Source organism: Aspergillus fischeri, genomic scaffold (assembly GCF_000149645.3).
Source record: "Aspergillus fischeri NRRL 181 1099437636264 genomic scaffold, whole genome shotgun sequence".
NCBI lineage: Eukaryota > Fungi > Ascomycota > Eurotiomycetes > Eurotiales > Aspergillaceae > Aspergillus > Aspergillus fischeri.
Window position 1 is genome coordinate 4,296,276 of NW_001509762.1, and position 16,696 is coordinate 4,312,971.

The 16,696-nt window shown below is 50.1% G+C and overlaps 5 protein-coding genes across 5 annotated transcripts, besides 2 other annotated features; 3 read left to right on the forward strand and 2 right to left on the reverse strand.

Moving 5' to 3' along the window:
- Positions 1 to 2,579: 2,579 nt before the first annotated feature.
- NFIA_086670 (gamma-tubulin-complex subunit SPC97) lies at positions 2,580 to 5,431 on the reverse strand (the record flags this gene model as incomplete). The annotated part of the gene is made up of 4 exons (XM_001260608.1): positions 2,580 to 2,661; positions 2,727 to 2,944; positions 2,998 to 4,985; positions 5,044 to 5,431. 4 exons carry the CDS (start codon positions 5,429 to 5,431, stop codon positions 2,580 to 2,582), a joined length of 2,676 nt encoding a protein of 891 aa, XP_001260609.1.
- A 423-nt stretch (positions 5,432 to 5,854) lies between these two features.
- pup2 (proteasome core particle subunit alpha 5) lies at positions 5,855 to 6,922 on the forward strand (the record flags this gene model as incomplete). Its single annotated transcript, XM_001260609.1, has 4 exons — positions 5,855 to 5,910; positions 6,021 to 6,099; positions 6,201 to 6,544; positions 6,643 to 6,922. 4 exons carry the CDS (start codon positions 5,855 to 5,857, stop codon positions 6,920 to 6,922), a joined length of 759 nt encoding a protein of 252 aa, XP_001260610.1.
- A 254-nt stretch (positions 6,923 to 7,176) lies between these two features.
- Positions 7,177 to 8,751, reverse strand: NFIA_086690 (rRNA processing protein RRP8; the record flags this gene model as incomplete). The annotated part of the gene is made up of 1 exon (XM_001260610.1): positions 7,177 to 8,751. One exon carries the CDS (start codon positions 8,749 to 8,751, stop codon positions 7,177 to 7,179), a length of 1,575 nt encoding a protein of 524 aa, XP_001260611.1.
- Positions 8,318 to 8,359: a microsatellite.
- Positions 8,318 to 8,360: a microsatellite.
- A 1,099-nt stretch (positions 8,752 to 9,850) lies between the features above and the next one.
- NFIA_086700 (putative C6 finger domain protein) lies at positions 9,851 to 13,158 on the forward strand (the record flags this gene model as incomplete). Its single annotated transcript, XM_001260611.1, has 4 exons — positions 9,851 to 10,025; positions 10,089 to 10,732; positions 10,787 to 11,901; positions 11,958 to 13,158. 4 exons carry the CDS (start codon positions 9,851 to 9,853, stop codon positions 13,156 to 13,158), a joined length of 3,135 nt encoding a protein of 1,044 aa, XP_001260612.1.
- A 1,646-nt stretch (positions 13,159 to 14,804) lies between these two features.
- NFIA_086710 (uncharacterized protein) lies at positions 14,805 to 16,233 on the forward strand (the record flags this gene model as incomplete). Its single annotated transcript, XM_001260612.1, has 4 exons — positions 14,805 to 15,458; positions 15,518 to 15,608; positions 15,662 to 16,129; positions 16,187 to 16,233. 4 exons carry the CDS (start codon positions 14,805 to 14,807, stop codon positions 16,231 to 16,233), a joined length of 1,260 nt encoding a protein of 419 aa, XP_001260613.1.
- Between the last annotated feature and the right edge of the window lie 463 nt (positions 16,234 to 16,696).

A 16,696-nucleotide genomic window follows, 5' to 3' on the forward strand; every position in this document is an offset into this window, starting at 1 on the left:
TGAAGCCGTCAACCCACAAAGGCAGTTCCTCTGTCTTTGAGGCATAGATGAGTAGATGCTCTGCGAGTCAAGCGCGCTTTCTTCCTAATGTCAGTGCATGGAGAACATTATCACCGGGCAGAGCATGGCGCGCTGTCCTTAGCCTGATCCACTGATTTTCTTACCAGCAAGACAGAGAACAAATGGAAGCATAGAGTCTGATTCTCGCTGACCTAGCTACACAGTTGACTTACAATGGGCTGGTGCGAACGTGACATGGACCGAATAATCCTCCATCCAATGGATGCGCCCAAGTATCAGCTACCAAAAGCTATATAGGTGTCAGGCTCTACTCCGTAGCCACCAATCAATCAAGACTCAGTCAACTAGGATGTCTTTGAGAGCATATGGATACCTTACGTTGTCTCCTTGACTTTCCAGGTCTACTTGACTTCTCCTGGAATCAACAAAGGAAGCCATAAACGCATCACACTTCAGAGAGTTGAACAATAGGGGTCACCTTGGCTAGGGATTCTTCTATCATAGGCCTTTTACTTCAAACAGAAACTTGGCCGAGGAAGAAGACGGTGACGCTCAGAGTCAGTCTCAGCCTGTTGGAGCTTCCTCTTCTTTATCTGGAACACCTGCCCCTGATCTAAATCTGGTGAGCCTCCCTTCATGACAGCAGATTTTCTTCATACAAGGGGAATAATCTTCAAATCTAACACAAGTCTCTGGTAGGTGACGTGGGATGGTCCCAATGACCTTGAGATTCCGAAAAACTGGCGTGCGAGTCAAAAATAGATGGTCTTCATTCCTATGTCCTTGTTCAATCTCTTGAGCTCAATGTCCCCTATGTGGTCTCAATCGCTGCCGCTGTTGTGCAGCTTGCCGCATTCTTCCTACTTCATGAGACATATGGGCCTATTCTATTGCAAAGGAAATGTGCTTAAATGCGTAAGACCACAGGAAACCTTAACCTCTACACTAAATACAACAGCATGTCCTCTACCACTTTGCTGCACAAGAACTTGATTTAACTATTCTATTTGCTGGCCACGCAGCCTATCATCTAGATACTAAGCCTGTATCTGGCTTATCTCAACAGCATCTTATACCTGATGGTGTCTACATTCCCAGACGTCTGGACGACAATATATCTTAAATCAGAATTAATTAGATCACTAAACTATCTTTCTCTCACAGTTAGAATGGCTATCATAATGCCGCTAGGGACTTGCATTGCCAACTATGTTTACTAATAACTGCGTGCTAATAATGGAAGGGTGGCTAGACCTAAATTTTGTAGGAGCTTGCATTATCCCTATTAGACTCTTCTGATATAGTTAGAGTGCCTAGCAAAGCATTCACTAGATCATGCCGTAAGTATTCCCTTATGGACAGTCAATCTATATAGGAGATTATTGCTGACCCCAAGAAGTAACATTAGTGCTGCTATTTACGCTGGTTCTACTATTGTACAGTTGGTTTATATCTAAGGCTATCTCATTAATATATACCAGCTTTTTGCCGTAAGTGCCATGGCCACTATCATGGTTCTACGAAGTCTATTGGGGTTTGCACTGCCCTTAATAGCCCCCAGTCTGTAGGTTATGACCTATTCCCAATGCAGTGTAAAAGCTTTATTAACATATGAAGATATACTACCCTTGGATTTACTTAGGGACACAGTCTACTAGCATTCATTACAGTCTTCATTGGAATTCCTTCAACACTGTTCCTATGCTTTTATAGTGAACAATTACGTGACAAGAGCACGTATGCAAGGGATACTTAACTGCTAATTCCCTTCTTCGATCGAAGTAATAGTCGCGATGGAGTGACCATGTATATTGGGCTACTTTTCCTTGCCGATGTGGCTCGTTACGCGGGCTTTCTTTTCTATAGATAAGTTTATTGATTTGCTTACTTATTCTATGACCTGCGTTGTCTGTAGCAAGAAATACAGCATGTCCCGTTTTCCCTACGGAGCTTGATTAACAGTCGGTTCTCGTTGGAGTATGTTGTAAGGAACTGTTAATTGCAGCCAGGAATCAGGGAAAGGATTATACAAAGTTAAGTGCAGATAGAATGTTATGTTTAAGCATGAGAAACCTTGTTTCAACAACTGTATTTGTTTGGAAGCCAGACTAAACATGCATCAGGGTATCTAAATCGAATTTCATGTTCATGTTGTTCATTCGCTTCCATTTCCAACCATATGTCATCATGATGTGCGTGTTTACGAAGTAGTCGTCTTCGTGAAGCCGTCGTATCTGTCAACATGCAAGAGAACAGAGTCTGCGAACGGCGAGACTCCGCGCTATTCTCCTGGAGTCATCGGTAGAAAGTCATACTAACTCGCTAACACAGCAGGCACAAACTAGGATGTGGCCCCAGTGCTAGTTTGGTCTGTGCAAAGCTGCTCTTCAAATAGAACAAAGTATATTGCACCTGCTGCGCACTGACGGATATCGTCCAATGATTATGAGAAGATCTGATCTCGAATCTTGCAAGTGGTAAGCATGCACAGTGTCTTCGAGCACGCTGCGGTCGTCCGCTTGAGTGGTATATAGCATGGTCGGCTAGGTATAGGATATTCAATCGTCTTTGCTGATTGAGCTCAAAGCGTGGGCCAACTTGAGGAGCACAACACTTTCTGTCGCGGCAAAGTAGTTCAAGCTGTAGTCACGGATAATCAGTATTCGTTGGTAACCAAATTATCTGTAGTCTGAGCCATTCCATACCTGTCCATTAGAATGCGCAGATGGCGGTTGAAATGGTCCTCGTATCTTTTCAATGTGTCCTCTAATTTGCCAATCCGTGTCGGGTCATAGCCTCTACCATCGGGATTAGACGCCTTGTTCCCGGACAAGTCCACGTCAGCAGACACCAAAGCTCGTGCAAGGGAGGAAGCGGTCCAGGACGCAAACATAGTGCAACAGGTCATCAGCTTCGAATGGATCTGGTTTCGAAGTTAGTTAGCATCCCTCAATCAAGTCCCAGTATGGGACTAACCTTCAGCAGCTTGGCCTGGGTCAGCATGCACTCTTTAAGGCATGTGTCCAGAAAATCCACGTGGTCCTGCATAAGCTCGTCCACTGTCCGATTGACTTGCTTGGTGCCATTGATCGTCACTTCCGACCCATCAGCATCAGTGCCGTTGACTCTGTCCATCAGATTCTGCCAGTTGGGCTCGACAACCTCTGCTGTGCAAAAGTACAGCAGCTGTTGGACAAATACAAGCATCTTGGAGCGCAGACTCCATGCGCGCCTCTTCCACATCTCCAGTCTGCGATCAGAAGACTTGTGCCGCCAGCCAATAACCTTGTTCTGATCCAACCAAGATGTAGTTAGCAGGGTCTCGAGGTGGCGCAGCGAGAGAAGGTGTCGGAATATTAGTTGATATCGAAGGACAGTCTTGCGGCTTATGACGAGTGACAGTGGGAAGGGGACGGAGTAATCGAGTTCCAGTGCATCGAAACCAACAATATCCTTGTCGTCCTCTCCGCCTTGTGTTTGAGGAGCCTGGTATCTCTCGAGGACAGCCTCGGGGTTGTCTTGGTCGATGCCGGAGACGCTCACCACTTGCATCAGCCATTTTGTTAGCCCAATCTTGTTCATCCGCACTTTGACGTCCTCCTTGAAGGGATCAGAAGCTGCAATACTGCCGGGTTGACGTAGTACTAAATCAAGCAGCGATTGAAGTTTGTTCTCATTGACGCTTTTGGCTGGTTTGCGCAGCTCTGACGAGCCAAGCTCAAGAAAGTATGAGAAAAAATCAGAGCGATCGAGAAAGAAGTAGTGCTTGAGAGACCGGAATCGTGTCGTGAGCGAGTTTTTAGTGAGAAGGAGGTTCAGCAGAGACGCATTGGCATAGGTGTAGGCGGCATTAACGTTGTCTAGGAACCGGGGATCATCTAGTGTATGAGGAACGTCCGTCACTTTTTGGCTAATGTCGACACCACCACATTCTCGCACAACATTGAGGTACTTTCCAGCCAGGAGCACCTTATCTTTGACACCTTCAAGCTGGGGAGGCACCTCGTTATCGCGAATGGTATATCGCTTCTCCCAGTATTCGTCTGTGTAGTCTTCTTCCAGCTTTTCTCGCTTGATCCACTTCTGCTCTTTGACAAGGAACTCCGCGTGAGGGTCTTTGATGTCTCCGTGGTGCAGCCACTCATTAAGCATCGCCATGTACGGCCGACTGGCGTCGCGGAGCAGCTTCTCCAGGAGAGTCTTCGTGGCTGGATCGCCGGAGAATGTGGCCAGCCGCTCGGTGAGCAGCCGAAGGACATTGCCTCCTTTGCATATCTTCTTGCTTGACATGGCTCCCGGGATGAGGTCTCCTCCTTCTTTCAACTGCTCTAGAATATTGTCGACATCGTCGAAGTCGTCGATCGACTCATCGATATCCTGATCCAACAGCCCATTGCGTCTCAAGAGTTCTTGTCCGAGAGAGTATAGTTGAGACAAGCATTGGCTTGTTGGCATGGTGTGCAGATGCAGCATATGTAGTGTAAAATTCGAGTGGTTCAGCAGCTGTGTCTCAAGTTGAGCGATGAGGATTAGATAGTCCTTTAATATCCGTCGAATCGTAGCGCACAATGCATGGTTAACGGCTCCGTATTCAGCGCGACTCTGTACTTCCACGAACGACTCCAATGCACTGTAATGCGTCGCCATCTTCAGCATGGAAGAAGTCAGGTCTCTCAGCGTCGGGTCCAGCCCGGACGGCAGTTGAAAAGCCGGACCAGCCAAGCGGTCTTTCTCCGCCCTCGGGTCAAACGTATGATGGTAATGGATATATTGGCCTTCGAATCCCATGAACACAAACAGTAGGTCTTCCAAGATCACTGCCTCCTGCGCGTCGGTGTTAAGTTCGCGAAGGGGTGTGGGATGAAGTGGTTGCGGCAGTGCAGAGGCAAGAGGAGGTACGGATACACGACTGGCTAAAGGTGCGGTCGAATGGGGAATCAACGAGGCTTGCGGCGTCCAAGATTCTGTTGTCTCATAGTCAGCATTGGTCGCAATGCGCGCAAATGATCTCTCTCTACTGACGCTCCGCCGGCTCTTTCTCCTTCTTCCGGGCATTACCAGAAGCCGCACCATCTGTCTGACTAGCCCTCTTCATCCGTAACTTTTCCCAATCTCCTCTATTTCCCGCGCTTGCCGACTCTTTAACTGGATTCCGTGTGCGCACTTGAACCTTTTCTCTCGTGTTGATCGTGGTCCTTTCGGTGCGCTTTTCGCTAGTGGTGATGTTCTGTTGATCTCGGGAAGCTCTGCTCTTTTGACTGGACGCACTGTCACGAAGCTGATCCATATTTTCCGATTGTAATGGGGACGCAGCAGCGCGCAAAGCAGCTTTCTCGGCGTCGACGCGATTTGATGCTACGCGGGGCCGTGATGCACCCATTTGACTGGCGCGACGCTCATTGACGGACATGATCCCGCGAGACAGAGGATATGGTGTCAACCATGTGGCGGAATCAGGACAGATTGAAGCTAAGGCAATTGAACTGTTGATTGAGAAGAGCAATAATAATAAACAAGAACAGACCCAGTTGCTGCCCGCCAAGCATGTACCGTACCGCAGTTTACACTTCCTGATCCGGTAAGGCAGCGGAGTTAAGGTATCAGGCGCAAATGATGCCTTGCAGCCTGAGGCCTTCGCCAACTCTCTGCCAGGCTCCGTCGACTTGCGTAGTTGTTTGAGAGCTTCACCCGAGCTCCAAGACACAGCTTCCACCCACCTCACCAACCACTTGCCGTCCTTCCCAATTTCGTCTCTCTTCTTGATCCGCTTCTATACTGAACCTTTCTTTGCTGAACCCTCTTTTATTACTTCCTACTTCGGAGATAATCAAAGATGTTCATCGCGCGATCGGAATATGGTAAGCTCTATAGCACCTCCTCTCCGATGCGGTCAGCTAACACCAGCTCTGCCAATAGACCGTGGAATCAAGTACGGACCCAAAGTCTCCTCTGTTAGCTCCTTGCCATAATCTCCGGTTCTGATTATCAAATTATCACAGCACCTTCTCCCCCGAAGGGCGTCTGTTCCAGGTCGAATACTCGCTTGAAGCTATCAAACTGGGATCGACAGCGATTGGTGTACGTTCATCCCTCACTAAAGGCTCTCTTAATTGAATTGCTTTTGCTTTTACTGGCGGAGACGGAAGAGTTAGTTTGGTCTTTCCCTAACTTCCCTTCAGGTAGCTACCTCGGAAGGTGTCATTCTAGGAGTGGAGAAGCGTGTCACATCTACGCTTCTCGAAGCGTCGTCCGTCGAAAAGATTGTCGAGATTGACCAGCACATCGGATGTGCCATGTCCGGTTTGCAGGCCGATGCCCGGTCCCTCGTCGAGCACGCCCGCGTTGAGTGTCAGAACCATGCCTTTCACTATGCAGAGCCTCTGAGAGTAGAGAGCACGACCCAAGCGATCTGCGACCTTGCACTGCGATTCGGCGAGACCGGTGATGATGATGAAAGTGTCATGAGCAGGCCTTTTGGCGTTGCCCTATTAATCGCGGGTTACGATGAGGATGGGCCGCAACTGTACGTTGTACACTCGCAGCATCACACAGTCATATGTTCTAAGCCGCCCGTTGGCCGGTTCTGCCGTTGAATTGTACTAATCTGAGTTTACGGTTCAGGTATCACGCCGAGCCATCCGGCACATTTTACAGATATGATGCAAAGGCCATCGGGTCCGGAAGCGAAGGTGCGCAGGCGGAATTACAGAATGAATACCATCGTTCCTTGACACTGCCCGAGGCCGAGACACTGGTATTGAAAACGCTGAAACAGGTTATGGAGGAGAAGTTGGATGCGAAGAATGTCCAGCTGGCTAGCGTTACTAAAGAAAAGGGCTTTCATATCTACAATGACGAGGAGATGGGCCGGGCTGTTGCGCAATTGGGCGGTAATCAATGAGCAAAGATTTAATGGACGAATCTTGAGATTCCCGCTACATATATCAGGAAAACTTACGACGTCCACCGCGGACCGGTGTCTGTTTGACATCTGATAGAGAAGCAATGACACTTTACCATTCTGCGAAAACTCACTCGATTTGTCGTAAACTTGCAGCTGTACAATGAGCTTTCATTGTTATGCAGGAGATTAGCTAAATGGTATTCGTAGTATATACAGCTATTGATGGCTAAATAGACATGTATGCATGTCTCCTACCGAATCTTATAGACACAAGGCTTGAGGACACGTGCCTCTTCCTCAGGAGACATGCCAGCGCCAACATCAGTCGCTTTGTCGATAAATCTTTTCTTGCCGGGTCCTCCTGCTGGAGCGACCGAGGCATATTTGCCCTTAATCGGGGCACCACCTTGTTTAACAAATTCCATCTTCACGAACATTTTGTTCGACTTGTCAACCGATTCCGGTTTGAGGATGAAGCCACGCGTGCGGAACACTTCAATGAAGGCCGAGATATCAGTTTCGTCATCATCGGCCTTACGAGCGTCTTCTGCATAAATATCCGCATCGTCCACATCGGAGCCAGCATCGTCCTCACCCGCTTGCTTCTTCTTGAGTTTTTTCTTCTCGGACTTGCTAAGCGGTTTGCGTGCACCAATCTGAGCTTTCTTGCGGACGACCTTGCCAAAGCGGCTCTTGACTTCACTGACCCAGCATTCGCCCTTGCCATCGCTGCGAAGAACCCGCCACGCTTCTTCCACGAAAGACACCCAGTTGGTGCCCATCAAGCTAAGACAGAAGATAGCCACATCCACGGATCCGTCGGCAATGGGCAGATTAGATATGTCTGCTTTGGTGATGAGTGAGCCTTGTGGGGCATGCAAGTCAAAGTTGAGCAACTTCAGGTTCAATTTCTGCGCTGAGGGTGTCAAAGCCCGCGCGAGCTGGGCATCGCCGCAGCCCAGGTCAGCAATTGTGCAGAGGCCGTTAGGTCTCCGGGCAAGCGGCGGAGCCTGCGCGTTCTTCTTGTGGTCAGGTTTGTTGCCCTTCTTGGAACCTGACGACATGCCTCCTCTCTTGCGGATAGCCGCAATGTAGCCATCAACGGGGTTGGAAGGCCACGACTCTTTGACCTGGCGAGAGAATCCCGCATGGTACTCATCGAAGAGCTCGGGGTTGGAGGTGAACAGTTCAAGGGCCTTGGTAGAGGGTGTTGTATACAGCGTCTCATTCAGATGACGGAAACGGGAAGATATCAACTTCTGCCGCATAGCCTGCTGAAGGGGTGTAAGAATCGCTTCTGTTTTCGGAGGAGCAGGAGGGATAACGGGTTCGCCGGCAGAAGAAGTGGCTTGCTTCTGTTCTTTGGGCTCTTGCTGTTGCTCCTCGGTCTGATTCTTGTTCTTATTCTTCTGCTTCTTCTTCTTCTCCTTCTTCTCCGCCTTATTCCCGACATCCTGAGCACCGCTCGATGTATCCTCTTTGTCCTCGTGGTCATCTTTCCTCATCTGATTCTTCTGCTTTCCTGACGTAGAAGATCCTTCGTTGCCTGGCTTATGCTCCTTCTTTTGTTTCTTGCTAGGTTGTACAGCATTGTTCGCGCCCTGCTTCTGGGATTTCGGGGTGCCCTTGTGACCTTCGATGTGTCGACGGTACATCTCGTCAACATTTGCTTTGGTGACATGGTCATTGCCGCGCTTGCGCTTGTTGGATTTAGCACCTGCTTTCGGCGATCCATTGGTCTGTTGAGACTGGTTTTGAGATTGCGATGCAGGCTCCTGTTGCTTCAGAGCAGAGCTCGGAACGGACCATCCTGGGACGGCAAACATGATTGCATGAGCCAGTCCACGATATCTGCGCAAAGTGAGATATCTGTCGATAAATCTAGAATTATTGATACTGCGCTGACTCAAAACCGTATGCAAGAGCAAGCCGAGCAATTTCCTCTGCCAGTGTCGTTTTCAGGCTAGCGTCCAGCCTCTACCTCTCTACACAAAAAGATGGAAAAAATATCGTTGGCGGTGAGAAGCGACTGGTATTTCTGCTGGTCCAAGCTAAAGGCGGTCAGCCTTGTGTACTCCGTGTCCCGGCCCCTCATGATCAGCAGACAGCAAGAGTGTCAGAATCAAGCTATTTTTAAGCTTGTTCTTGGTCGAGAGCACTCTATATTGGCTCCTTCCTCCATTTCTCTTTTGATCCATCATAACAGGGAGGAGACCTGGGGTTAGTGACTTCCTGTATGCGGAGTCCGAGCCTCGGTCTCTTATTCTGGGCTTATGCAAGATTCGTACTCGTGCAACCAAGAGTGCTCAACTCCCTTGCTCATGATATTTATGCCAGAACCAAGCTAGAAGATGCAATATACCTCAGTTCCAGGCGCATGATTGCCAAGTAAAGCAATTGAACACCCTTGCCAGCAGTCACCATATCCGCAGACTGGATGACTAGCCTGAGGCCTAACAAGGCAGTGAGTGTAACCACCGATTTCAAATTGATCAATAGGCACCACCTCAAGTCAATCGCATATTTTGGCAAATTTCTGAGCCTTATGACCGGCCGTGCTGAAAAGAAAGCATGATTATTATTATTCGAACTGTCCACACCTCAGAACGTCAACACCGCGGCGAGCCGCGGAACCTAAGAAACTAAATAGTAAATAGACTTCAGTGGGGAAGCCTGGGAAATCTGGCCGACGGTTTCAGGCCAATCGAGGGCTGTATCTTTTGTGCTACCACTCCAGTGCTGCCTCTAGTTAGTGGAACTGCATCTCCCCACTCATGCAAACTGTCGTGCCCCCAGGGACTCATATTAGAAGTATCTCCTCTCTTCTATCCCTTTTTCACTCCCTAAATCAGTTTCTCGACCTCATCGGCCCACGCTGCCTCTCGGTTATGGAAACAGCCTCACCTCGGCACAAAGTATATCGTTATGGGGGAGACAACAGCTTTCGAGGGCCCTCAACGGGAGCCATTGACCAATGATTCAGACGCAAATCGGGTCGCAGATATATCAGCTGCGGCTGCAGAACCAGAGGCTGAAACTGAACCGAAGAGCACATCTGCACAGAAAGTCCCTAAGAAACGCACCAAAACAGGTTGTCTTAGTACGTTCAAAATGTGAATGGTGGTGGCGAGGTCCACAACAGTCATTGACCGTTGAAATTTAGCCTGTCGACAACGTCGCATCAAGTGCGGAGAAGAGAAGCCCATATGCAACAATTGTATCAAATCAAAACGAGAATGCAAGGGCTATATTCAGCGTGTCATCTTCAAAAATCCCATCGGCATATTCGGAGCCTATAACGCTAACCAAGCTCTCAATGCCCCGATGCAGCCAACGCCCTCGGGAGCCCCGCTCCCAACTGGATATTATAATCAGGAGCTCTCTCAGCTGAGACAGGCTGGCTCCAACAGGCCGTTGTTGGCGCCGAGGCCGTTCCCACTAGCAGCCACGGGACAGTCTACTTTTAACGCAACTGGTAGTGCAGGAGTACAAGAAACTTACATGGATCCATTGCGACCTCGACCGCAGCAGTATGAAGCACCTCTTGTCTCCGTTCCCAGCGCACCCGGAACTGAAGAGGCTCCAACATTGCCGGTTGAATTTCCGCAGCTCCAACTAGATATACAAAATCAAGACCATTTGCGACATGGAACAGGTGCGCCAACTTACAATGTCGTTCCAACAGCAGATCAGCAGTTTCCGCCTCAGCAGGCTTCAACGTGGCCTGAACCTCCAGTGCCGGTCATGAATCCGCAAGGGACATCGATGGACCCTACCCTAGCATTTGTAACTGCACAAACTCCCCAGGTATGTGACCACATCTTAATCGGGCTCGTCACTTCCTACTAAACATTGTACCAGAAGTTGTATCAAGCTGGCCCAGCAACCACAACCGCGTTCGCTTCCGGTACGCGACAGGAACGACAATCAGTGCATGAACCTACGGCCATCCCGCTGATGACATCTTCAAACGAATTCATCTACGTGGACGACGAAAGCGAAGAATACTATGATGTTGAATCTGATGAAGAAATGGAGGAGCAAACATCGGCCGAAGACTTCAACCAACTCAGCCTCATTGTGGCCTCTGCAAATCAAGATGAACGGCAGCTGCGGTCTTTCACGACCTACCTGAACGAACCCAACATGCTTGCTTCTTATCGCCCTACGCTTGGCTCGTCTCCCTTGAATAACCCAAAAACGGCTCGAATATTTGTCCACTTTATCCATTCAACTGGCCCGTCTTTATCAATCTTCGAGCGACATCCTGCAGATTCTGCACACACGCTTGGCTCACCTGTGCCAGCAGCTCAGCAAGGCCTGTGGACACATACAATGCCTCTCAAGGCATTAGAGCACCAAGCATTGCTTCAAGCCATACTTGCTCTCAGCAGCTTACATATCTCGTATCTGCAACAAGCGCCCCCGACTGTTTCGTTGAAGCACTATCATTATGCGCTCAAGAGAGTCGGTCATGCGGTAGGTCTGCCCCAAAGGCGCAAACAGGTTGGCACCCTGGCTGCTACACTCCTGTTGGCATATTACGAAGTGATGACTGCCGAGCATTCGAAGTGGAACAGCCATGTCGCAGGATCGGCTCAGTTGGTACGTGAGATTGACTTTGCCACTCTCACACGTGATATTCGATCTCACCGGCGGAGGGTGTGGGCTCAACGGCAGCGAATGTTGGAAGCCCAGTCGGCTTATGCGGCTTACTATGCGTTCGACGAAGGGTTTTTGGAGGATGACCCATTCGCTGAGAAAGAAAGCAGCATTGACGAGAATTTCATAGGATCTCTTCTAGGTCGAGCGGTTAATTTTGATCAGTTTGGCCAGATAGAGGATGGGCGTATTCGCTCGCGCGAAAGACATTTCACCCGGAAAGACATTGAGACCTACAGAATCCAATGTGATCTCTATTGGTGGTACTGCAAACAAGACATGATCCAGGCCTTCATCGGGGGCGGCGGACTTATGTTAGTGACTGCCCTCTTTTGATCATTGGCCTTTTAACATGCTCATCGTCAGCTAGATTACCTTTTTCCCGTTGGGGCCAGTGCCCACCGCGCGCCGGTATCGGTCGATTGGATGCTGTCTACGGTTCAGCGGACCATCTATGGCTACTGCTCGCCCGGCTCACTGATTTCGGTTACCGCGACAGAAAACGAAAGTTGCATGTAGCTAGAACCACTGGTCAAGACTGGAGACCAGGTCCGGGTCTTCACAAATTCATGTCTCGCTTTGCCAAGGGCGGCGCGAACGTACCAAGAGGGCCTCCTCCGGGATCTGTACAGAACAGTGGGCCTGAACCTAACCGCCAGTCGCCCGTGGGTGGTCCCAGTGCAGGGAGAGGAAATTCACCTCCCATGTATGGCATGGTTCCACCGAGAGGACCGACACGCCTCCCTTCCGCGTTTGCTAGCACAGCACATCGAAGTCCGTCGCCGGGTCAGGATGAAGAGGGAGATGTCATGTCATATGAAGATGCAGAGAGCGAATGGGAAGATATTCGGGCTGCCTTTGATACCTTCGCCGGTGCCCTCGGTCCTGATTTCCTTCCTCTGCCAGCTGACACTATCCCTCCTATATCGACCCCATTCGGGCCAGCGCTGCAGTATCGCACGCATACGGTTGCGGTGGTGTGGGGATTCTACTATGCAGGTCGAATCCTATTACACAGACTGCATCCATCAATGCCACCCGCTATGATGGTCGCTGCAGGAGTGGCAGCGCCTACGACTGCTGATTACGCTCAGGTTATCGGAAAAATGGCCGCTGGTATATATTTCCCCCAGTGGTTCAACGTGGAGGCGGGGAAATTGAGTCCTACCTTGGGAGCCTGCTTGATTGAGATGACTGTGCCTATCTTCTTTGCAGCCGTTCAGTTCGTTGACGCTGCCCAGCGCGGCTGGACTATTTCAAAGCTACGCGATGTCTCACGCTTAACTGGCTGGAAATCGTCTGAAGCTATAGCCCTTGGCTGCGAAAATGCATGGGCCGTCGCCGCAAAGCAGGGGCGCGGTCCTCCGTATGAGCGTACGCAAGGAAATCTCCGCAAACGACCCAAGGCGGACCCGTCACCCGAGGAAGGCGTTAATGAAGAACACCATGCAGGTGTCAACACAGAGAGGAGACTCGTTACTATTAGTAAATCGATGCATGTTCACTGGGCAATGGGGCTCTTGAGCCTGGAAGACGATGTTCTGAACCTGGAAACAGACGACCGAAGATAACAGATATTCTTTGGTGGCGAACTACTTCTTTGCGTCAAGCGCATACCCAGGAAGGCTACGTGCTGTCTAGCTCCAGCATCAACGCTCGCGGAACCGTTGAGCCTGACTCCGAGTCTGGACCTTTACACGCTTCTCATAAACAGACACACGCGTTCGACATCGCAGAACTGTATACTATAATTTCGGCTAAGCTGAGACGTGATAAGGTTACCAGTCGCTGCTTCCCCAATCTCTTCAGGTAATATTGTCGCATTTGCGCGACAGATGCCTCAGGCACCTGGCCCTTTGAGATCATGAACTCAAGCTTCAGAAATGCAAGACCATTTGGACGACACACCGTCGTCGCTGGACTCTTCACAGCGCCAGTAAAGAAACTAGGAAGATTGACTGTTGCCACATAATGAAGCCGTGCTCATGAAACGGTTTCACAACGCCTCATCGGGGCGACCCCGACCTGCGGAACAAGGGCAAGTGGGCGATTTGAACTTTCTCCAGTGGCACAGGCAATGATTCATCGCCTCGAGTCTGCAAACAATAATACATGCATGACAACGAAACCATTACCGTGGGAAGGCAATGCAGGTACACATGGACGTGCGTTTGGCCCAACACATAGCAGACATCGGGCAGCCAGTCTCCTTACAGGAGAAGAGCTATACGCCCGTACCGATTGCTGGAAAATTCTGCCCGTTGCTGCTTGGAGCCACTTGGCCGAATTCAATTCCTGCTGTGCATTCCACTCAGATCGCCCAACTGCAGCAGATATCCTTCCTGTCAGTGCTAGTGTATTCGAGAAACTTTCCTTATGCCCCTGTCCCTCCTTCATCGTAATAGATACGCTCGCGCTTCATGGTCCCAGGTCATAAGGAATGATGAACGCATTCGAATGTGTCAGGAAAGAAGTCATGTGGCTGGTATGGATTGGGCAGCGAGGTTCCCTGGTCACAAGTGGAGCTTCTGCAGGGGGGATAGATAAGCGACGAGATTCTCGTTTTCGCAACCGGGGCAAGGAGAATAAGTCAGACTATAGGCTATGGATTTTCTAGAGGATGAGAATGTTCGCAACATCAGAAAGGAGCTGAAGGGAGGCGTAGCAATCATGGCGAAAGAAAGAATGAGCCTGGGAGACGCCCAGAAATAGATCTACGATGATAGATACCTGGTAGGTAGGTATTGGATCGTGACAGAGGCCCTACCAAGGCACCAGGCAGTTTGTATGGGAACGATGGAATATTACGGTAACGCCTTGTATCTCCACACCAGACGTCATCCACTCATTATTATTTTCGTCTTATCAGCTTTGGCCCATCTCTGAGGTACTACTAGTTCTCTACCGAAGATCACTCAAGGCCTCCTTTGTTCTTCTTGCTCGAATCTTTCTTTCATATCTGGCTCCTTCTTCCATCTTTATTGTCCTCGTCCCCAACTTCCTCTCACTTCTTCATCCTCTTGATCTTTGCTGTGATTGAAATTCCCCCTCTTATCCACGGTTCTTCCTACCCCGCTGTCAGCGGGCCGTCGAGTCAGCCGCTGTCGTCACCCACGGTTCACTCCCAGGTCATATACAAAGGTCTGTTGACCATCATCAATCCACGATATTTCGATCCGTTGTCTGGTCACACGGTCGAAGCTAATCTACGGTAATCATGTCGCGGTACGATGACTACCGCTCCTCCTCCGAGAGGATGGAGCGCACTCGAGAGCGCCGTTATTCTCGGCCTCCTGTCATCGACCGTCCCCGTCGGTCTGAAGAAGAGCGCTTCGAATCCCGCCTACATGAGCTTGACAGATACGGTCCTCCTGCCCGCCGGTCGGACAGATTTTACGAGGACGACCATCTGGTTCATACCTCGGGTCCGCTGGTCACCTACGAACGGTCGCGCGGTGACAGCCCTCCCCCGCGCCCTCGCCTGCTGCGTCGCCAGTCTTCCTTGGATACGTTTGACCGCATCCCCTCACGCAAGCTAGATGAATACTACATCCGCGGGCATCTGCCTCGCGAGCCGCGTGCGCCTTCTATTCCCCGGAGACGTCCCTCCCGCAGACACAGAGAGACTGAGTATTACGAAGACATTCGCATCGCGGAGCCAGATTACTACGGTGACGAGGAGTTCCGAATCCTCCAGGAGCGAGATCGGTACGCGGCTCATCCGCGCCGGTCGACCGGTCGCGTTCGCGAGGAAGTGCTTGAAGAGATTGGATACGAGAAGCCGTATCCCCGCAAGGGCAAGACTCGCATGCCACGAAGACTGGTGCACACACTTGCGATCAAGAAGTTGGGATATCCGTATGAGGAAGAGGTACGTGGATGACATACAAATCGCACGAGGAGGGATCTGTCGGTGCTAAAGCTTTGTAGGATGACCGAATCACGATCCAGTTGGCTCTTTCGAAAGAACAGATTGATGAAGTCATCAGCCTGAGTCGGGAGATCAGGCGCCAGACAGAAAGTCAGTAGCCACGTGCTCCATTGTGAAGTAATGTTCGCTGACTCCTGTCCCAGCTCGGACCATATATACTCGCCGTTCCCCGTCGCCGATTCGTGCGCGGCCAAGAGAGAGAACTGTCGAGCGACTTACGATGGAGACCTATTCCCCCCGAGCCACCCAGGACACATTGATCATCGAAAGATCGCCCTCCCGCCACCGATCTCCATCGCGCCATTACGAGCTCAGCGAGAAGCGAGTGACGAGGGCCGTCTCTCGTACCCGATCAATATCAGTCCATGGGCGTCGTCGCGGACTCTCCTCTCCAGTACGGATGGTGGAGCGATATGATGATCACGTCGATTTCGACAAGAGGGATACCGGCCCTCTTGCCATCGTCGTGCGCCCTCGAGACAGTGACGATGATCTTCGCGAACTCAGACGATTGGAGATAAGTGAACGAGACGAAATGATTCGTGACACCCAGCTTGCCCTTCCCAGTGGTGAGGTGGAGGAAATTACCGAAGTGAGGAAAGACCGCAGAGGTAGGTTGGCCCTGTTCCGATGAAGCATTGCTGTCAAGATTCTGAGACTTTGTATAGGTCCCAATCCCCGAATCCTCCGCGCGATGATGGCAACCCTAACCTGAAGGATGACTTCATGCGGCTACATCCGACTTCATCACGACTAACGGCTTGTTTCTTCATTTTCGGGTCTCTTGCATGTTCGTTCCTGTATCATTATGGATGTAGTCCTTTTCCTTGGAGCAGTATGTTTATTTTCTGGTAATGCTGGCGATGCGGTTGACGATGTTTATCTCTTATTGATTGATGATAGATCTGCTGATTAGTATACGACCCCTGTGTTTGATGTTGCATATCTGCGACCTCGTGCATTAATATGTTTGCATTATCATGATTATATGTATGGGCCTGTTGGCAATGGACGGCGATAGAGAAACCAGAGTGGTAATCAGGAAATCCCTAGATTCATATTCGTAATCAATGAAATTCAGACATAGCAGCCTCTAGATGGAGGTTCACTACCCTTGTAGCGACGTAGAGTGCCTTAGGTATTGAGGGATTATTCTTGAGAAGGATCAAATAGTGGCG